We start from the raw sequence: 22,834 nt of genomic DNA on the forward strand, positions 1-22,834 counted from the left end.
GCCAATATCTTATTTCAGTTTTACGACGCAATATCTATTGAAATGCAATTGATACCTGCAAGATATTTACAATTGATTAAAGAAACATTTTACCCACTATGCACTTTACGCAAATCACAGTGCTTGAAGAGAAGAAACTTCTTATTCACAAATAAACCGGAAAACAAATTCGAACTCACTGGTGATGAGAGGAATTAACGACAACAGAGTCAGGGCGGCTAGGTGGTCTAGTGGAGTAAGGCTCCGGTCAAGCATCTCTAGACCGCCAGGTTCGATTTCTGGCTCCGTCGTTAATTTTTCGAAATCACCAATTTTTCGAATTTACATTCTTTCGAAAATAATCAATCTTCTTGTCGTAAGCTTGTGAAGCAAAGTTTGAATCGATGATACACGGGAAAAGCACGGACATGCAAATTAACCGAGAAAAACAGGAAGCCAAGTTGTCGACGGTATAAATATCGCGACGTGACGAAGTGCCAAAAGTGTCCGGACCCTCGAGAACTTGTTAACGAGTTTGAAAAGACGCGGTGTACGTTCAACGGCATCAACACCCAACCATGGACGCATCGAAGGGAAGAAGACCGATAGTCGAAATAACGACTATGCGCACTAGATCCGCAAGTTCCGGTCATTCGCTTACAAATATCCATAAATTAAAATACAACATTTCCCTGACCTTGTGAAAAACGGGCAGAAACGTAAAGTAGAAATGAAGTAATGGTTAAAATGAAATTTACAACCCCCAAGACGAGGTTGTCTTGGCTTCCTGCAGCGTGAAGAAAACAGCACAAAACCATTTGCAGTATCGGCATTCAGCGTCAGACGCAACGGAACTCGAGGACTCCGTATTGCGTCCGTTAATTGCATTATACTCGGTGCCCCTTTGTTTGCTGACCCAAGTTTTAAGACGCGCCTTCCTGTTCCAGGTAGTCCTCAGCCCCCATGCCGGTACTATTGCCTACTTTCCATCGGACGTTCGTCGAGAAACTCCGTTTGCAAAATTATTTGGGGTGTAAAAAAAAGTCAGGATAGAAAAACTGAAAATTTGATGAAAAGTATTTCTAACAGTTTTAATTGGTTCTTGCACTATATAATGTACGTTGATTTTATAATTCAAAACATAAATTTCCTCTAACTATAAAACTGTTGCAGAGAGTTTTTTTTTTTACCAAATGGAAATTCGTACAACCCTCGTGAATTAAACGTTGCATTCTTTCGACAAAGTTTACGAAAACAGTATTCTACAATTATGATTACGAGAAGTGAGTAACAAAAACAAGTTTAAAATTAAAGCATTAGTCTCTTGGGCACGGATTATCTTGTGTGAAAAATTATAAACGAGAAAGGCAAAAATGCAAGTAGACAAGACTGACATCAAAGGTAGGCACAAGTAGAGTAGAGTAGAGTAGAGTAGAGTAGAGGAGAGATAGAAGAAAGAAGATATGTATATATGACTAAAATAAAACGCAAAGTAATCCAACAGTGACAACGACAACGAAAACAACAACAACAACAACAACAACAATAATAACAATCATGATGATGATGATGATGATGATGATAAACGCGTTAGTCAGTTCTGAAGCATGGTTTGAAATACAGGATTGGAATATAGAATTAACCAAAGGTTGTGGGAAAAGATGCACGCGCGACGCGGTGCAGGAAAGACGGAGACGAAGGCGAAGACGAGGGAGGAGGAAGAGGAGGAGGAGGTCGTCCCCTGACGTCGGGATACCCCTGACTCATGAGGCGGCTCGTTTCTCGGGCTCGGAAGACTCCTGGCGGGGTTGCTGAGACGACGAGCAACGGCGAAAAGAGAGAGAGAGAGAGATCGAGAGAGCGAGTGAGGGAAAGAGAGAGAGAGAGAGAGAGACCGAGATAACGAACAACCGAGCCCCGCGAGACGAGAGAGCTGCACGGCACAAACTCGACTCTCGGTCAATGAATGAAAGAGCGCGCATGTTCCGTACGCAGAATTTCGTCTTCGTCGTCGTCGGGACTTGATATAATTATATACATGTATACGTAGCGTGTGTATGTACAACGCGAGCTATTTTCCGGCCTCGCCCAAATCCGGACGAAAATAATTATCTTTAAACTTATTCACTTCTTTTCCAATTGATTATTTATTTTATAATTATTTTTTTTTTCTTTGCGATAGTTGCGTGAATGGAGAGTGATTAATCACACTTTGTGTGTGTTTGCTCGAGCCTTTTGGTTACTTTATTTTATTTTTTTTCTTCGCGAAAATCATAAAAATCGATTGAGCATGCGTCGTGATTATATGAATTCAAGGTAGAAATTTGTAACGTTCAGGTAAGGAAATCATACTAAAAGAATAGGAGGGAAAAAAAAATACCATTCTAAAAGTTTACGAATAACTTTGAAGGAATTTCGTTTGTTGATAAACGATCATACATAATTCACTTCATAACGATTTGTGGCAGAAATTTCTTCAGACAATTTTAAAGTTGTGAAATTGACAAAGTTTTCCGAAAAAAATACATCGTCATGTTATAACATAACAAAGATAGACCTTGTCAGATAAATAATTTCATTTGATTTTGCAGGTGTCGAAATATCAATCAATATACTTCAACTCGTAAGTAAATAATGGATATTCCATTAGACAGCAACGAAAATCGTTATATTACAGAACGCGGCGGTATCCCGAGGGACGTAAAATTATAACTTGAAACGGTGAGTTAGATTCCCGATCCCGATACGCCTGTCGTAAAACTGATAAATTAATTCCGGAAGATGCAGCTCCTGGAAGGAGAATACGAAACGATTCGGTCGTACGTCTTTTGCCCGTCTTCTGGAGCGCGAAAATATCCGGCACGAACAATTCTACCACTACACTAGTTCGTGGCGTTAATATTAGAGACGCAATTAGGTATCCTGGACCCCCCCTCCTTCTCCTTCCCCTCGAGAAGACTATTACGGCTAATTCAACATGATCAAACATTTACAATAAGGTAAAAAGGGAGACAAGGAGAGGGTGGGTAGTTGAACTAGCGTTAAACTAACTGGCACAGCTCACTGACACTTGCATGGAAATAGCACAATTTTATCTTGTTAGTATGCAGGTGGTAGGCTTGGATGGACTATGATGGTTTAACGGGAATGAAAATTTGATAGGGGATAATATAATAATTGATGAAGAGATGCAGGCTGAGGGTTACGTTGTTGTTCCAGATCGGCATGTACGAACTTCGAGTTCTCCTTTCCTTTTACTCGGCCCGCTGTTCGGACGCGAGGCTCTCGCGAGTTCAGAGATGGAAATGAACTCTAAGTGTGTCGGGGACGGCGGTTGCAAATAAGTAAAAATAGGCGCGGGGGTCAAGAATCGGGTCTAATCCGGCTGTGCAGTGGAATGATTAAGGAGAATGACGGATTGGTGGCGCATAAATGCGTGGTCAGAATGTGGCCACGATACATGTATAAATAAATAAATAAAAGAAACGTATATCGTGCACTCAGAGCGATGCGATAATATCCGTTCAACAAGGAAAAACAAATTGCACCGATGCGGCGAGTTGTAACGATAAAAGTAATAGGGAAATTGTGATTCGCGATGTACGTGCTGAGCTATATTTTAACTATATTCATTCGTTTATTCGTTACTTTTTTCGCGGGGTTTCACCGTCTGCATCAAGAATTGGCAACTGTGCAATGTATTGAGTAGAAGCGGAAATGACTGCTGCTTCATACGAATGAAGAAAGGAAGTAGAAATAGTATTAACGAGTAATCTATCGATTTCGTTTTATGTCGTAGATTACAAAAAACGACGTCTAATTAATCCATGTTTTTATGTATTTGTGTTAATCCCGGATTTTCCCGAGCGTATTTCGTTCTTTGTTTTTCTTATTCTCTCTTTATTTTTTTTTTTGTTTAAACCTTATTTCAACGTTGGATTACCTGGTGACTTACGTATACTAAAGCGGATCTGCCCATTTGGGTGGCTAAATTGCATTAGCATAAATGGGGAACAAGATTTCACATGGCGCAAGATACGAAGCATGGCTATGACAATGAGCAGCAGCAGCAGCTGGGAGATTTTCTCTCTCATTGTCAGTATACGTTATTCTACATAATACACAATGGATGAATAGCCCAGTCATTTCTTGTAAAGAATCGAATTGCATAAAAGGTGTTTTTTTTTCAACGCTCTGAAGAATTCTGTTTTTCATTCACCTTCTTGTCTTCTTCGCGAACATTCCAATAAACTGCACGATATCATTCGAAATTAATAACAAAGATAATTTTTATTTTTCCTATTAATTTCATCAGTTGCGAGACGATTATGACGAGATAAATTGTTTTTTTTCCCCCAGCAACTGTACTATCAACATTATTATTGTTACATTCTACACCCAGAGACAAGAGTTTCCAACGTTAAAGTAAGTTGTTACAGAAAAATATAGTCGTATGAACGTCTAGGGTACGTTAATGCCGCAGCATGCGATGTGGGAAAGAAACTTCGTTGTTCGAAACCACCGAGCGAAGAGAAGAAAAGAAGAGAAGAAGAGAAGCGTAGTCAAGTGGTTACAAGGGGAGAGAAGACAAAGTCTCTCTTTCCGTTCTTTGTCCTCGAATCCAGTTTTAAGATATAATGACAAGCGTGTCGTATTCGGCACTTCCTCCGCGCAAGAGTAGGACGCGAGTCCCTGGACCTGCTACTGTTCTTTGCGCCAGAGAGGCTTCTTCTTCGTCACGTCTCAGTCTCAGTCTCCTCCCATCCATCCACCTTACGTTGATGAATTTGGTTCGGTTTTGCCCTGGTAATACGTTTTTAGAAAGGGACGTAGCTTCGGCCTCTGGTTCTCGGCTCGGTTGTTCTGTAGTCTCTGTTCTCTGTTCTGCTGCTGCAGCCGGTGAAAGTCAGCCTACGACACTACTTAATTCTCCGAACGACCGCACACGTACACAGAGACAGAACTGGCCTGCAGTCGCAAACGACACACGACAGAGAGAAAGAGAGAGACACACGAGCAGATATATTCTCCCATGTGCAATCGGCTCTGTCCCTCTCCTCGGCCGTACGCACTCCAGCGACCCTTTTCTCTTTATCTTTTCCACGCCGCATGCACAGCATACGCGTTGTGTAGACGTACACACACGTGTCTGTATGAATACTGTGCATGCTTGCGCCGCGCAGTTATTATATGAGCTCGTATATTCTTGCTTAATGGTGAATTGCGCGCATGTAAATTGCTGCAGAAATGTATAGCTTTGATGAACTTGAACGAATCCGCAGGAAATCGCCTCAACTTTCGATAGAAAACAAACAAAATTTCATTGCCAGTCTTAGAGGCGCTTGTTAAATGAAAATTTATTGGAGTATTTTTGTTCAAAATTGCGTATAGAATGTAACTGTTAAGCCCATTTTTGCGTTTGAAATACGTGGACACTTCAATAACATCGAAATCGACCAGGGTACCCCCTTAAAGAAGTTGTCATAGAGATCGATTATTTCAATTCGGTATTTAGTCTTAATGTTTACGTTATGCTTGAATAATTGTTGTTGATAGTGTAAATAAATATTCTCCGACCATCGAATTTTTAACTCTTATTCAAAATGCAATAAAAGAAAAATCAGACCAACGATCCAACAACGAGTCACATTGTCGAAATCTTTTGTCGTCTCTTCATTTCTTCATAATAATCGCATGCTCGATTGTGCGCAATTGATTGGTTTCAGAAAGCTTGAACTCCGATTCTACACAGTGCCGTTGAACACGGTACGAAAATTGTGAAAACTTTCATGCGTTGTCATTTATAGCCGCTTGCGCGGTGATAATTATTCGAGGAATGACATTAGCGACGATATTGTGAGAATTGAAAAGTGCTACAACGAATTCCTGGACGTACGTAAGCCAAGAGAAAATTCACACCTGTAATTTACGGTATAAAGTATATAAGTATACACCTATATGTACATTTGGGCGGTCAACATTTTTTTTTGTCATTTCGCGAACAAAAAATGATTACTCATAACCGCACGACAGCGGTAAAATAAATATAATCCGAATGGTTAATGTCTTTTTTCGGTCTGATTCTACAGCCTTTGACGTTGTTCCGGATAAAAACCTGTAGCAGCACTAAGAACGGCGGACATCAAGACTAATTGTAAGGTGTACAAATCAAGGCTGCACAATTGTTGAAAATAAAGAAAAAGAACTCGATGCGTAACGTAATGTATTATAAACACACACATGTATACGTACAAGACGCAAATACACTGCAATTAGAAAAAGAATTTTATCTTTATACGGAGGACAAAATCTACACGATATCTTTATATAACGTAACATATCGGGTGATTATAAGAATCAGCGTTATAATCTAACTCGCGGTGCCAATGAAAACACGAAAGCTGGGAAAAAAAACCTGCATAGTGGTTATCTTTCGAAACGATTGCACCATTGTGAAAAGGAATTGGTTACTAAAACAAATACATATAATACACAAATACGAATAAATGGGGTCCATTTTTTTTTAGAAATTATTATTCCAATTCCAACACTTTCGAACCAGTGTTAATTCCGAACATTCGAACAGCGCGAATAACGTTTATTAGCAAACATTATATTCGGTTATACACGCACGTACGGGGGACGATTGCATCGAATTGCCTACGCGGTACAGCAATTATTTATAATTACAAATAATACTATACGAAGTTCTGAGCTGTAGCGGATGGATGGATGGATGAGGTACAAGTAGGCAGCAGGGCACATTATCCAAGGCTGGGTTTCCAGGTAGTGTAATATGCGCCTCGAACCAGGGTTTCAAGTTTGAAAGTTCTTTTTCCTCGTCGTTCGGTGTATCATACAGTGTTATACACGGTACATTTATACGTGTGTGCGTGTTTATACAGAAACGGGGGCGCGACAACGCCCAGATAAATATATCGCATGTTATAGACGGAGAGGCATCGATAGCGTGCGAAGAATTCAAGGTGGAGTTGCGCATATGTGACTTGACAGGGAAAAAATAATCAATAAAAAAAATGTATTTACACAAGGTTTCAGAAATGGATTACACACACACACGAATCGTTAATACACCCGCGATAGCGTAAAAAATTCGAAAGACTAGGTACGTGGAGGAAGAAAAATCTCAGCAGTCATTAGAATGAAACTTCCGAGTCCAGTTTTTATCGCGATGCTCTATCGCTACTGTGTCCTCGCTGCTACGCCCGTGACTATTGCAGTTTACAAAACAGGCGGCCGATTACACGAAGTGACGTTACACGCCTACCGGCAAGGCCGAACTGCAGATAACGACAACTAGTAAACATTTATTTCAGTAGTGCACGGCCACGAGAAGAGACAGAGAAATAGAAAGAAAGAGAAAATGAGAGAATGCTAGAATCGGGAATCGACGATATAACGTGACGAAGTTTTTTCGTTCTTTAAATAATTCTACATCGCACTCGTGCAAGGCAATAAATTTCTTGCTCGAGACGCAGATCGGCCGGGATCTTTCGGATTCGAATGCCGTCATGCCGAATGCTCGAATTAGGTCGAGATATATGTACACGTACAACGCGAGATCAGCGGCACGCCGCCGCGACTCGATCTCTCGATGATGTCAAAGCTCAACGGCAATCGGGCGTCTATCTCACAATCAGCAGCCGCCTCGCGATGTCTCTCATACGCGCAGACAAACAACAAATACCATGCCTCGGATACTCGTATATTTACCTTTGCATGCAACGTATGTAATGATAGGCAACGCACACGCATAACGTACGAGCGTGGGTGGATATATTACACACGGTCTAATGATAAATAAGATCAAATGTTCCCTCGCTACCTGTTACATACAATATATGTAGACCAAAATCGCGATAACGAGACGTTACACATACAGATACATACAAAATGTATTGTTCTCTTTTAGTCTTCTTCCTCGTCGAATGAACAACGTCGATGCTTCCGTATCTTGTATTGGGTAGCACAATGCTATATGTATATACGTATATGGCACTGGATGTGTTTGCATACGTTCGATAAACTTACTTTACTTGCGATTAGGTCATCGAGGGGCTTCGGGATTATTAATAGAATCTATACACATGTATCCCACGATCCACGGAGCTGGTGAATGGTATCCAGGATCTGGTTTCACGAGGGTGGTTACACGCTTACGCAAAATCTCGGAGCGCCCGCTAACTTGTGGTGAGATGAAAACAATAAGTACTATCCGGCGCGTAGGTCAAAAATCAGCTGACGTCGTCAGATCGAACCACGATTCCAAAATTTGAATCAAAGCTTGGTGCGGTGTTGAGATTGTGAATAAATTCATTTTCTCATTTATTTTCATTATTAAAGATCAAGATTTCCGTCAAGATTAATCGTCGATTAGTTTATAAATTTTTTTTCCCGGTTTTCTTCTAATAACTACCAAATTCTTTGATCGTATATCTTTTATGCCAGAAAATATATCCTCGAAATTATCCACGAGTAGTTATATACATACCAATACCCCTAAAGTTTCAGCTGAACTCTGCGAGAGGAAATACTTCAATTGTGATTTCGGACACCGACCTAAGCCTTGTTGCTTTTCGTATCCATAAGAAATTTTCTACTTAATTTTTCACCTTTTTTCCCCCCGCATATTTCCACTCGGAGTAAGGAACGACTCTAGTCTACAGGCAATATTCCTAACCGAGGGTCGACTCGACCTTGACGCGTTCGTCGTCATCATTCGAGTCGGAGAGCTTCGAGTTCGAGTTCGAGTTCGAGTTCGAGAGAGAGAGAGAGAGAAAAGGGAAGCGAAAACCACTCCAGCGCCACCCCGGCGTCTGTCCGTCCCTCGGATGTCGTGGCAGGGTTGGTAATAGACATTAGGGTGTGCAGAAGCGACATGACACTCAGGATCCATCTACGTACGTATGTCTTCTTTTCCCACGGGTGAATATCGGCCGCAGTTATAATAGAAGGACTAAACTTAACGCCGATGACTTCCGGCGAGTCGTCGACTCGTTTCGTCTGCGGCTGTGTATCCTCTCCTTCCATTTGACGGAGATTTCCAGAGTTTGGTTTCGAGTTTCTCCGACGTGCTAACCAACGACGGACAAACCGACAGAATGCACACACTCGCCGCAACCAAACATCACCCATCATCAGTGTACCTTAATTTCGCCTTAGCTCTGCTGCTGCTCTCGGATCTACGTAACGTATATAGACGATATAGTCTAGGGTCTAGCGGATAGGCTCGTACAGTCAGCGTGGTTTTTGCCGCAAACTTTCACTTTTCAAACTTTCCCACTTTTCCGACATTTTCCTTGTCCATTTTCCGACAAGGACAAAAAGTTTCTTGCTGAACTTAATTTTATACTTTAGGCAACAAGAACGGCTACTACTGCGGGAATAATTAGATTTGAATAATACCAAAATTCAACGAAGAAAGAACATAAAAATTTTTCATCAAACCGATTTGCATAAGTTCATTATCAAACAAAAACAATTCCAATCATCGAGTAGTGTTATATTGTCGTAATAGAGTGTAGTAAATTAACTAAATAAAGCTGCACGTCACGTAGACAAGACAAACATTTCGAACTATTATCGAATAAATGATCCTTTCTTTACTTTTTATTCGAAAATATTTCAGTATTCCTGTACAGTATCACGTGGATTCAGTCGATGTATTTAAACAGGAGCCTACATATGTTTATTCAATACATACTCGTCGTTTCAAAACGATCGGAATTCCTAACAGCTATCAATTCCCCTATACGTTTCCGAAACCTTCAAGTATATTATACAAACAATCCTAAAACCCGAAATGTTTCAAGAAAAAAACATTAAAAAAAAAAAAAAAACTAACCAAACAGTTATAATAACCGTATAGATATTGCCAAGTCTGCCTCTGCGAAAATGCGAGAAGGAAAGGAATAAAAATAGAATTATAAAAAAATTAAAACACAGTATAAACACCGAGTTACACATTATACAGAAACATCCCATCATATTCACGGATGTTACTATATATATACACACGTCCTAGGTTGGGACACATGCACACACACACACACACACACACACACACACACACACACACACACACACACACACACACACACACACACACACGCGCGCACGCGCACGCGCACGCACACACCTATCTACTCACATCGAAATGCGCGGGGCAATAGTATCGACGTGAGATTCGTGCGTGGGGATATATCATACATATGTATACATCTATTACAAACGCAAAAACGCACATATATATATATATATATATATATATATATATATATATATATATATATAAATGTTTGTATATATAGAATAGTAAACGCGTATGCGGGTTGTGAAGAGTCGCGTATGTGCCGTATTATATAGACACGTGTATATGCACAGATCCGCGTACAGGGAACCGAACGTAGGTTTAGCCAAGGGTAGAGGAGCGGCGTTAGTGGGGTGAGGTGGGTGGAAGAGGGTGGAGGAGTCGCTGCGCGATCAATATACCAAAATACGCCGGCAGGCCACCGCCACGGCAGAAGGCAGCGCGGAGCTCAAGTTAAGAGAGAGAGAGAGAGTGAGAGAGAAAGAGGGAGAGAGAGAGATCGGATGGGTGGCGGAGGATAAGGATAAGGATAAGGATAAGGCAAGGTGGATTGCAGCGAGCTGCACGAGGCGCCAGCGACCGCGATATCATCCCCGTATCCTTCCCTCCGAGTCTTTCTAGGTCTTTTCTTATATTTCGGGAACGTTTCCCGGTCATTTCTTCCTCGTTTACTCCCCGGAATTGGTAAATAAAGGATGTAAAAAGAGGAGATCGAGAAGAGAGAAAAAAACAGGAAGAGAAACGACGCCGATTAACGTCTGAACGGCCGCAATGAAAACCGGGGGAAAAATTACATATGTATATATTCTTCTACAAGGTGGACGTACGATTACAACCTACTTTTACCGTTTCGACACAACACGTACAGAAAATATAATCACATGTAGAGATAATATGAGATTTTTATCTGTAAAACCCGTATTTTTTACACGTATATTACAAAGATTAAATACCATTCGCAATTTTACCGAGAATTTATTTCTCTGTTTATTCGCTACTTTTTTTTTAATGGTTCTGCAGTTTTTATCTAACGTTAGTTATTTTCAACGATTCTCTTACGTTTACAAATTTAATATAAAACAAGTAGAACAGTTTCTACGATTTCACGTGAAAGATCCTTCCAATACTCTGTTTATCGAGTCAACTCGTTTACATAAGTCAATTTTAATTTTGCACAAATTTCTGGAAATTTTACTAATCGACGTTTCACTAAAATTCTGTACAAATTCGTACATTAGATAAAATGTGCACGCGAATAATCATTCAATTTTTAACAGTCTGACAGTGTAGAATAAAATTGTATAGAGGAAAATATCGTCAGTCAGTGTATTAAACTCGGTATTAATAAGAGTTAGAGGGATTGGAAAAAACCGTACTTTTGAAGTTGTTTCAAAATATTTGCTAATCAATACTTCTGAAAACGAAGACCGATAGACTGATCGTTATAAAGCGAACTTTGAATAAACACGAAGCGTCTAAACAAACGCCGGAGGGAAGTCTAATTGAATGAATTCTGACGACCCGTTGGAAACGTGAAACCTGATTAAAAGTGGTTGATGCAATTTTGAAAGCGCTCTATAGACACAAATCCGTCTCATTGACGACACCGCGACGCAAATCGAGACTCCAGTAGAGAAACCTTGCCTCCACGAAAAAGTTACGCATGCAAACTAGAGAGCACGGATATTATTTAGGAATAACAGTTGCTATGCGGGAGCGAATGGCAATACCGTTGGTTAGAAATAATATAGTATATGTATATAAATGCTACATTTACAATATGCGTATGTATGTAGAATTGTGACGGTGAATTGTAGAATAGGACTAGTCGGTATGTAAGAATGTAAGCGGCAGGTGCCGAGCGGTGACATTTTCCATTCAAATCGGGATAATGTGCCGTTTATCTTTTCGCGATAAGTAGAAACGATAAATTCGCACCAGCTGACGACGTGTGTTAACGAAAGAAACGCGTTGCAACACGTGATTGCAGAAGTAGAGGCTTCTTCCTCGTCTTCCTTGAGAGACTTGTTACCGATTTTCCCACGGCTTTCTCAGTCAGCTGAGAGAGTTGTTGTTATATATATATCATGTATATATATTCATACACGTTGCGTACATGCCGCCACGGCGATTCAATTCACCGCGCCTCGTGGCTTCGTAATTACATTTCTAATCAAGAGCCGAGGTGGATAGAAACGTACGCGAGGTTGAGACAACGCGTCGCTCAGCAGGGTGTTGCAGGGAAAAACTCATGACTTTGCTTCGGACGATATTTCCGTGCAGGATACTTGTTGCGAATATAGATATAGATGGAATAAAGATTACACACAAGACGATGCTTGTCAGTTAAAACATGATTATCTTCAACAAGAATGAAAAATTGTTTGAAACCTAATCGACACTGGTTGAAGAGCACCCGATGCAGAGACGATATTTGGGTATATTTGGATCCGTCGTTGACGAATAGGTTATATTCAAAATTATTGTAAAAACGTCCCGTTTACCGGACTGTATACACGTACGAAGCATGATATCGAGAACCGTATGTACAAGAGACATACGTGAGTAGTTTCGATGTTACGAGTTTATTTATTTCGGTACCAGGGGTCACGGCTGCGTCGGGACGGGCGGCCATTTTGTCATCGCCGTGTCCGTTCGTCGTACGTATTGAAAAGAGACAAACATGAACCCAGGGTACGCATTGTCGGCCAATTAATATTCCAGGTTGTCGTCGTTGTTAACACCGTATGAATCGAAAGAGAACGACGTCGCGCAGCGTTACGCTTATCCTTCTGGCAACGGACCGGCCAAACGGCACGATGAGCATCTATCGGCATGGAACCTGCGAGCAAGCATTGGCAGATCACCGGATACCCACAAATATGAGAATATTTATCGCGGGAACGAGTGTCTCGCGTCCTCTTACACAGGCGAATACGACTCGTTTGGAAAACTTGGACGGTTTCTCTCGCCTTCCCGGTGCAATTTATTTAAAGGATTGACCCGAGCCACGGAGAGAGCAAATGGGCGAGTGGTCGCAGAGGAGTAGGTAATTTCGGTTCACGATTCCAAGATTAATCAAGGGGGAAGATGAGCCTCCCAGGCTCAAAGATCGCCCATTGAAAGGATACCGAACGTCCGACTCGGAAATAATGGCTTAGCGCGAGAGAGAGAGAGAGAGAGAGAGAGAGAGAGAGAGAGAGAGAGAGAGAGAGAGAGAGAGAGAGAGAGAGAGAGAGAGAGAGAGAGAGAGAGAGAGAGAGAGAGAGAGAGAGAGAGAGAGAGAGAGAGAGAGAGAGAGAGAGAGAGAGAGAGAGAGAGAGAGAGAGAGAGAGAGAGAGAGAGAGAGAGAGAGAGAGAGAGAGAGAGAGAGAGAGAGAGCGAGAGACCTATCTTGAATTTAATTAAACTGGACTTAAGCTTGGCATCTGCCCTCGGAGCGTCGTCCCGAGGCGGCGCCTGCTGTCTCGACTCGCTCGTGGAATTATATTTCCTAACGGGCGTACTCTGGGTCAACGCGGAGAGGACGCTTCTTCGAAATCTCTCTTCTCCTTTTTGTTCCCTCCGTTTCTTTTTTCCTTCTCCTTCTGGGTCGTGTACCTGCTCGGTATTTCGACAGAGAGAAAGAGAGAGAAAAAGAGAGGTATACAGAGTCGAATATCAGTCGGCGCCCCGGGATCCTCGGTTTGATAGCCACTGGGCAACAATAACGCCGAGCTGCCGCGAGAGATCAAAATGGCTGTCCTACGCTATTATTACATAGGGGAAAAAAACAAATGATGGCGTACTCACGGTTCGAGGCGTCCAAGGCCCTGTGTGCAGGGTACCACCTCGGGTAACAAGGCCCTGTGTGCAGGGTACCACCTCGGGTAACTACGCCCCGAGGCAAAAACATTACGGTCGCGTACCTCGGGACTACCTACCTAACTAGCTAGCTACCTACCCATTCTCCTCTACCTACCTACGGACCATTTGAAACTGGATCTGAAAGGCCGCGTGGCAAGGGATGCAAAGGGAAGGGAAGGGTAGGGTAGGGTAGCCATCGATTCGGGCTCGAAAGACAGGAAAATAACGCCCGAGTAGCCTTTGACGACGCGTGCATGGAAAACGAGTTTGGGCATATCAGAGCGATGAGAAAGTACAAACGCATGTCGCAAAGGTGGCACGGCACGCTTCCAGGGATGAGTTTGCTTCGTAGGACGACGCGTCCGCCGGCGAAACAACAAGGCTTATTGTTAGTCGAACGCCGGTTGAGAACATCGCGAGCGTGCGGTGTTATACGTATGTAGGTAGCTGATTACAGTGCGTACGGGTGAAATGTAGATAGTTTTGAATGAGAACCACTCACCGTTTGAAGTGCTCTCTTATGCGATCCTCTCGGATGTTTTCCGGCAGATTTCCAACCCACAGGTGTCGTGTCTCTCTAACCATTTTGCTCCGAACTCTTCATTTGGGATCGGATGTTGTGGTATCGTTTGGCGACACTGTACAACGACACACAACTCTCGCCCGATCTCGCGCACTCTGCACCAACAAAGAACTAGTATCGGAGGCCAGCGTAACAAAACCAGCCAGCCAGCCAGCCACAGCCAAACTATCGGCGATATCTAGATCTAGCGGCTATTCGCTTCTCTTATATCCACTGAGAACAAAACAAGTGATACCAAAAACTATTTCTTTAGCAACACTTATCCTCTCCTTCTATTTACGTTGCGACATTACCGCCGTAAACGCACAATAAACCAACAACAACATTAACATGAACAACCGGTATTGTGGGAGGACGAACGAGTAGCGGATCAACGATCATCACACAACGCGCGGTCACTAGTCACTCTGGATGCTCATGGCAAGGAGATGCTTACGGCCCCACGCACAGCGACGAGGGTTGTAGCAACAACGCTGAGGGATCAGATGCTCGTGATAAAACCGCGACGGGTCTGAGGAGGAGACACCACTAGCATAGGCTGTTGCTAGACACCACATCGTACACACTATCTATCTACCCGCTAATCACACATCACACCACCCACTACTACCACACTTATCCATTCTCCGACGATTATTATTTATTTCACTCGCGATTTATACTTCTTTCCGTTACACATAGGGTGTACCACACGGTTGTTAATTATACATTTATGCGATTATTATCGTTATTTAGATTATTATTATTATTATTATCATTGTTATACTTTCGGCACTGAATTTAAAATCGACGACCGACGCGGCGATCCCTACGCAGGTATAACTTCTATACCGTCATCTCAGTTATTTTCTTTTTTTCACCTACGTACATACGGTGTTATATTTATACCGATATCATTGGTTATTAATTATTATTAGTATTAATATTATTGTTATTATTATTATTATATACCTTACATTTAACCTTTCAAGTGATTGATTTCGATCGATTACACACTAGGCTGTAATGCTTTAACTCATGACGGCGGTTACAGAAGTTCACACCTCACACTGACCGTAGAGATACTATATATGCATATGCGTATACATGTAAATATATATATACATACATATATATATATATATATATTGGTATATGCTATTTATTATTACACTGTTGTCGATTGTTAAACAAGTTGGCTAAGAGTTGGATGGAGAGGAGGGGGGGGGGGGTTGCGGAGATGGGGTTGGGGGAGGATAGGTGATCGTTTTGTACTCGTGCGGTAATGCAGCGACAACGTGATAAAACGATCTCGATCTATCTATGTTTATAAGTTTATAATTAGGGGTATGCGGTTTATTACTTGTGTGTATGTGATACGTACGATTTGTTCACTTGGGCATGTACATGGACGGAGCCGACTTTGCTCCTTCGCACTGCACTACACTACTCGGAGTGACGTCACCGTGGCGGGATCCGAACGTGGCTCGCTGGTCAGCCTCTGCAAGCGGGTCGCGGTGGGGAAGTGAGCGATGGTGGGGAGCGGAGCGAGTCTGCCTCCGTTCGGTTGCATCCCTCCTGGTGGGGGAACGACAGAACGCGGTCAGGCGGGGAGAGTGGGGGCAGCGCAGAGCGGTGGGGGGAGCTGCGACTCCGGCGGCGGCTCTCGTTGGGCGAGGACGCCGGTGGCCGTGGGGCGGGGGAGGGGGGAGGAGATGGGGAATAACGGGTCGAACGAGCTAACCCCAGCCCTTGCCGCGCGCCGCGCCGACACGACGACGACGACGACGACGACGACGACGACCTCCGCTCTCCTCTCCGCCCCGCCCCGCCGCTCCTAACCTCTTTCCTCGTCGCCTCGTCGCTCCGCGCCGTTTCGTTTCACTCCCCTCGCGGATAGTCCGTAGTTGCTGGGTTGCCGCGTCTTTTTCGAGTTCCCCGCCGGCACTCCGCACCCTGGATCCATCCGCGATACATAACGCGGTACACGTTCGACCTCGCGCTTTGCTCCCGGCCACGCCGCCGTCCAGTACTCCCTTAGCGACAGCTGACGCGAACTATTGCCTCTCTTGGTATTCTCTATCTCTGTCCTGGGCTTAAACAGTTATTTCAAGTGTAATTCAAATACTTGCGTTGGGTACGATAAATAAACTTGGCCCCGTACGAAACTCCTTCCTTCGCCCATTGCTCGAAGGAGATACGTACCGGCCGCCGTCGGACGGTGTCCGTATTTCTGTTGTTACGCAATATACTGGTTATACGGTACATGTATAGGTGGCGCACGCGTATTTACGTTGACGTAATCTTTTCACAAACTAATCTCAAAAGCTGGGGGGACAGAGACGGATGGATGGCTGGCTGGATTGCTCACTCGCTCTGTCAAAGATTATGTAATTCTATGGTTATCGATATTCTCTATAAGTTTGTTTCTTCCCATCTTGTTCAGCTTCTCCAGGGATCGTTACCGGTTAGGCTCTGTATACAAATACACGCTCGCGAGATAAATCCTATCGTTTTCTGGTCGGCGAGTAAGCAAGCTAAACACTGCGTGGGAGGAAACTGGCTAGTCTCTGTTCGAACCGCCGATCCACCACGCGACGATATTCATGCAAGAAGAATAACGTTCCTACGCGTGTTTATTCACGTACGCTAGTTCGCGGTTCGCCTTGGAAGAATTAACGTTGCCAGCGTTCTCTTATTATCCGAAATACACAAGCAATTTCCTGATTTACGCAAAATTTGCTGAATTTTTTCAAAGTCGGTCAGGCTTTAACTGTCTTATCTAACGTGTTCCAGAGATATCACTGTCAACAGGAAATGTATGGCTGGGTCAGCTGGTTTGAGGTATCGCTGGATCCGTTAGCGCACGAAACGTTTAACTTGAATAACAATTCCAAAAATTATTCGTAGCTAAAAGATATTTACTCGTGCAATCTCCACAAATCGTCAATGTGTACGTATGTACGTACGTGTTGCTTGCAGAGTATATAATTAGTCTAGTATGCATACCCGTTGACACGAACCACGTGGGTATAAGCTAGTTATGTAAGTTTATTAGTGTGTAGCAGCATCTTAAACTAAAATAATACCGTCTTGGTGTCTAAGTTCTATTTTAACATCTTACACAATTGTCATTGTAAGATAGAAACCGGCCACCGAATCGACCAGTTTGAAACGGATATTCGTTCAGGAGCCAGATGGCAAGTGTGAGGATGCATATGCGGCAACAGTTGTTTACCTTAACCGATAAAGGTTATTCCAACTTCAGGCCGGTTGATCGCAATCAGGTAAAATCCACGGTATTATAGCTAATAACGGCAAATGAGTTACTCTTGATCGCGTGCCATTGTTGGCAACATACAAAATTACCAGTTGGGATGAAAACAAAGACGAGGAATCACGCAGAATAACAAGAAATATCACAACCCGTCGTTTGGAATAATCATGAAATTATAGAGAAGCACTGAGGTCACGACGGGATCGTTAAAATCGCAAATGTTATAGGAAGAGATTTGCATACGCACATGTATCTACCTATGTTGAATTGCGTATGTGACGTCCCATTCAGCGTGTTTTATTCCGTAGCAGGTAGGTACTTCATACCTTTACATGCATCTACGTAAGTACATAGAGAAAAAGTAAAATAATATCTACGGAGATAATAATTTTTTACCATCCAACGCTGATCGATAATACTTGCATTACTGCATTACAGATCGATTCGATAAAACGAAAGGTACGAGGTTCCATAGTCTAACAAAGCATTCTCGTCCGGAGTAATTGATGCACGCTTTTTCAAATCACTCGACTACTTTTTCATATTGTGTTCACCATTGCCGTTTCAAACTTTCATCTAGATATCGTTCTTACGCATAATGTATCGTGGGTTCTCGTTAGCCAAGCACACGAGCGAAGCACAAATAAGTTGATCATGTCGATCGATCATGAAGAGCGAGTTAAATACGTGTGCGTTGTGCATGGCCTGAGATCGACCCGTGACTTTGCATAACGCATTAGAATTATGGACGGTTTCACTTTATTCGATTTGATAAGTCTATCGCGTCGTTAATATCGATCTGAATTAAACGATACGCAGAGGGCAGCACTTGCCGGCTGTAGGTGGAGGCAGGCGGGGGAGGGCTGCGATGAGATAGGCACTATTGAGCACGGTCGGTAATACAGTGTTGCATGTTCAATGGTAAGTCCTAGCGAGCTGCAGAGCCACACGAGTTATGTTTTCTTCACGAAATATTTTAGGAGTTTGCCTTAATTAATTAATGCTCATGTTACAGCCTTTAATTATCTGTGATGATGAAGCGAAATCAATTAAACATGATTCAGAAGTGTTTTTTTAAATACCACCAGTAAATCACTTTACAAGCAGATTTAAGACTTTATCACCGATATGAGATAGTCGCATCGTGGCGTGGAGCAGATGTTCCACTTGTGATTTCGTAAATGAAAAAAATTGACAGAAATATCAATATAATTACATACATAGTTTCATTTATTGGCGAAGAATATTACTCTGGAAAATCGAGACTGACAGTGTGCACAATTAAGAGGAATCACTATAGTTATGTACCGGTCTTAAGGAAATTATTTTCTAATTTCAGTATTAGATGGCTTTTTTTTATTTTCTACTCATTTTTACTTGCAGATTTGTCAATGTTAGACGTATGTGACTCATTCTTAATAAATATAGATGTAGAAGACGTAGATATATAAAATATATAATATATATGTGTGTGTGTGTGTAGTAGTATACTTTCTCATAATATAATGGTTTACATTTTTCTTTTGATAAAGGTAATCTTTGTTTGATTCTGCAAGGCTTGCTTATAGAAATCACACGATAGATGGTAAATCAACGACAAATACGAGCATTCGGCTAAGAGAGACAATGATATATACGTATTTTTCAGCCCAAAAGCTACAGCAAAACGATTCTTTATATATTTACAGTTGTAGATACAATAGACATGTTCAGTGTGGATAGTTTCAATTTATCTGGACTGATACGGGAACAACGATAGACACAATCGGACACAATCAGAATTTAGAATTGTCTACAATTACCGTAGTAATTTGCATAGAATCAGAACAAATTTCATTTTCATTTCCAAGGATCGTGCGATATTTCTCTTGTCTTGATAAAAATACAGAAAAGTAAGTGATCTGTGATGTTATACAATGATTAAAGTGACGTGCGTTGAGCTTAATCACACGAGTCACAGGTAATACCTATACTGTTTGTGCTAAACATTGTTTAATTGACTGTAAAACTTGAATTCCTTTTTTGTTGCCGTTTATTACATTCATTAGTTTATTTAATTTTTTAATACAAGAATCGGTATGACGTTGTACGATAACTATGTGGCTAGATTGAAAAAAAAAACGAGCACTGATAGGCGTTGCACACGATGGGAATGTAGGAAACAAAGAAAGTGATGTTGCTACATTAAACTTTGGTATTGTTATGAGTTAGTTAAATCTAAAAATCTTAAGTCAATAATAATATATACATTGGTGGCATAAAATGCATCGTAGTAATACAACATGATAGTTATTAATGCAAATGAATCCTTAAAAATAAACGATTTGGTTCAGCTAATCTACAACATGTTAACTTCAGCAAACAAACTTCTTAAATCTTAACGAAAGCTAATGAAGGATCTGTAATAATGATTTTTCGTATGAAATTAAAATTATTATACAAAGGTATCTGTAACTATAAAACGTATGATTATAACTTTAATAGTAAAATACTTCTGTACGTAAAAAATGATACGTCGACGAACACAGTAGATATTTAAAAAAAAAAGAAATTATACTTGTAACAAGAGAATGAAAAAATAGTATATATTGCGTGCGCAAAGAAATCAAGCTGGTAACTCTATGCAGCTTCAGCTTATATCGCTAAAATAAATTTGGCATGTGTTATAATAATCATTTTCTTAGTACATAGTATGATCCATTTAATTACACTTAATTATTCTCTTTCTCCTAGTTTTTTTTTTTCTTTTGTTTGTTTTCCATTAACTTTTAATAACAATAGACTTTTAAATATTCATCTATACACTGACCGCTATCGGGTATTCTATAACTATTAATAAATTAATTCATAAATATTTTGCGTTAACCTTCAAGAAGTATTCAAGTACCATCGTAGTTAGGACCTGCTCAAACGAAGCGCCGCAGCAGCAAAATCATCACACAATCACATAACTGGACAACTTACTCGTAAATGACTGTGTACTTGTGTAACAAAGTAGCAGTACTGCCCAAAACCTCATGTCTAACATATTCCGTTGGTATGATATGGGAAACACCTAACATTATTACAGACATTTAACTATGTACGCTGAAGAACCATTTGTAAACCGTGGGTTGGAAAGATTTTCTAAACAGTATGTGAAGACGACACTAATACACCGGAATCCAAACTTAGCTACACATTTCTCTAACATAGTATATCTAGTTGGAATAGACCAGCGAGGCTCTAACAAGCGACAGTACTTAAAACCAGTGTGGATATCATATTGTACATCAGCTACAGGCTACGTTGTAGTTTTTCATTAAGAGGCTATCGCTTCTCTCAATATTCTCACACCGTTGATGTTTGTTGGTTGTTGTTCTCCAAAGCTACGCTACTCGAGCACTCTTTTAGCATTCCCCTCAGCCGTAAGATTTCCGTTGACGCTGCAGTCAAATCGGATTGAAGTTGAAGTTCCTTTTCACGAAGTCTTTTTATGTCTCGTTGACAAGTCTGGAAGGTAACGAATCATAATTATAGCATAACTTCTTATAAAAATTGAATAGTTCAAATCTAATTCGGATTAGGCGATTCTTTGAATTTACTTGAAATTCATTAAATTACTAAACTTACCACATTCTGTCTAAGCAGATCAAGTTTGTCACATTTGAGCTTAGTGACTTCTGTCCGCAGGGCTTCGGTTTCGGGTTCGCTTCTTTGTGGACATTGTGATGCTTCATGAGTCTCCGCAGAACTCATCGATTCGAGACCAGTATCGCTATCCGGATAAACGACGTGGTCCAGTTCAAGCTCGCTGTTCAGAGAGCTGTCATCGCTCTCGGACACGACTCTGTGCGTTTCGGATTTCTCCGTCATTCGCGGACAGCCGACCTCCCGCTTGTGAAGATTTTCCTGAGTCAAGTGCTGGAAGGAACTTTTCTCCGAATTATTAACAGACTCGCGTCTACTGTCTGTATCGTCCTGCTGCAAAGTCGCCAAACTACTGTCATGGTTCTCCGTCGTAGAGTGACTGCTATCCTGACTTCCGAGACTCGGACTTCCGCGGTCCGAATCTCTCCTCAAAGTTAAATCTGGCGAGCTCAATGGACTGGTAGGCTCGATTGAACGTTTGCCTGATTTGCTTATCGACCGATTGCACGGTGGACTCGCCTCTGATGGACCCTTTTTCGGCATGTGTTGCGGTACGTTGTCCGTCGACGCATTTCGCACTCGCGATATCAGTGCCTTACGAACTGTGTCTATGAATCGGGATCCGCTGCCGCTGCTTCCGGATGCCGAGGCCTCGCTCGCTGCAGGACTTACCGGGCATGGAATCGCTCCCCCTCCCAGAAAATCGACTGTCTTCAATTGCAGTTCTTCGGTCAATGATTCCAAGAGCGCTGATCTGGTTCGCAACTGGATGACAGAAATACATGTTAAGAAAACAGTCGCAGTACGTTCCTCATCGTGTAACAAATTGTCAGAAAACAGTCAGATCTTGGACGAATGTACTGCAGTTTATTTAGGTTACGTTTTTGTAAATATGTGTATTAGAGAATAGGTAAGACAATAAATATTGTTTCGCAAAGCAAAATTTTTCGCAATAGCGTCATATTTATAAATTATATAGGATTTTTCTCGTTCAATTTTTACTCTAGTATGTGCGAGTAGGTATCATTTCCATTTTAAGAGAACCGTAAAAAAGCAAATACCACGGCAATTTTTCTGCACGAGGCGTAGTTTAAAAATATGACAAAAAAGCAATCAACGCGAACCGGGTATTTTTTTAGAACAGACTGGTCGAAGCGGAAAGAGAGACGACGATGGAAAAACTTGACGGGATGTTCACTTTCCAATAACTGTGTACCTATACATCGAATGTTCGATTTACCTCGAGTCTAGCGAACTTTTCAGCCTTGTACGCTGCACTCTCGGCATTTACGAGCTTCGTGAGCAGAAACTCTTTGAACTCGACGCCCCTAAGTAGGACAGCAGGCTTGGGTAGCTCCGGTCCGAACCGTGGAACATCGTCACGTGCAGTCACGCTCACTTTGTACCTGAAAATAGCGTAACGTTAGCC

The 22,834-nt window shown here is 41.8% G+C and overlaps 2 protein-coding genes across 14 annotated transcripts in view; both read right to left on the minus strand.

The window, feature by feature from the left end:
- LOC124309566 (protein split ends-like) overlaps nucleotides 1–15,955 on the minus strand; it is a 111,011-nt gene extending 95,056 nt beyond the window's left edge. For 6 of the 8 annotated variants that reach the window (XM_046773291.1, XM_046773327.1, XM_046773308.1 and 3 more), the window contains exon 1: nucleotides 14,439–15,955. In XM_046773291.1, coding sequence (XP_046629247.1) covers nucleotides 14,439–14,521 — 83 coding nt within the window. In that variant the 5' untranslated portion in view covers nucleotides 14,522–15,955. The remainder of the gene's footprint in view (nucleotides 1–14,438) is intronic. The other 2 variants (XM_046773366.1, XM_046773373.1) reach the window with 2 other exon arrangements.
- A 4,470-nt stretch (nucleotides 15,956–20,425) lies between these two features.
- LOC124309697 (rap1 GTPase-activating protein 1) overlaps nucleotides 20,426–22,834 on the minus strand; it is a 138,650-nt gene continuing 136,241 nt past the window's right edge. For all 6 annotated transcript variants that reach the window (XM_046773538.1, XM_046773541.1, XM_046773543.1 and 3 more), the window contains 3 exons: nucleotides 22,646–22,811; nucleotides 21,388–22,170; nucleotides 20,426–21,267 (listed from right to left, as the gene is read on the minus strand). In XM_046773538.1, coding sequence (XP_046629494.1) covers nucleotides 21,106–21,267; nucleotides 21,388–22,170; nucleotides 22,646–22,811 — 1,111 coding nt within the window. In that variant the 3' untranslated portion in view covers nucleotides 20,426–21,105. The remainder of the gene's footprint in view (nucleotides 21,268–21,387; nucleotides 22,171–22,645; nucleotides 22,812–22,834) is intronic.

This window comes from Neodiprion virginianus, chromosome 1 (genome assembly GCF_021901495.1).
Source record: "Neodiprion virginianus isolate iyNeoVirg1 chromosome 1, iyNeoVirg1.1, whole genome shotgun sequence".
NCBI classification, from domain to species: domain Eukaryota; kingdom Metazoa; phylum Arthropoda; class Insecta; order Hymenoptera; family Diprionidae; genus Neodiprion; species Neodiprion virginianus.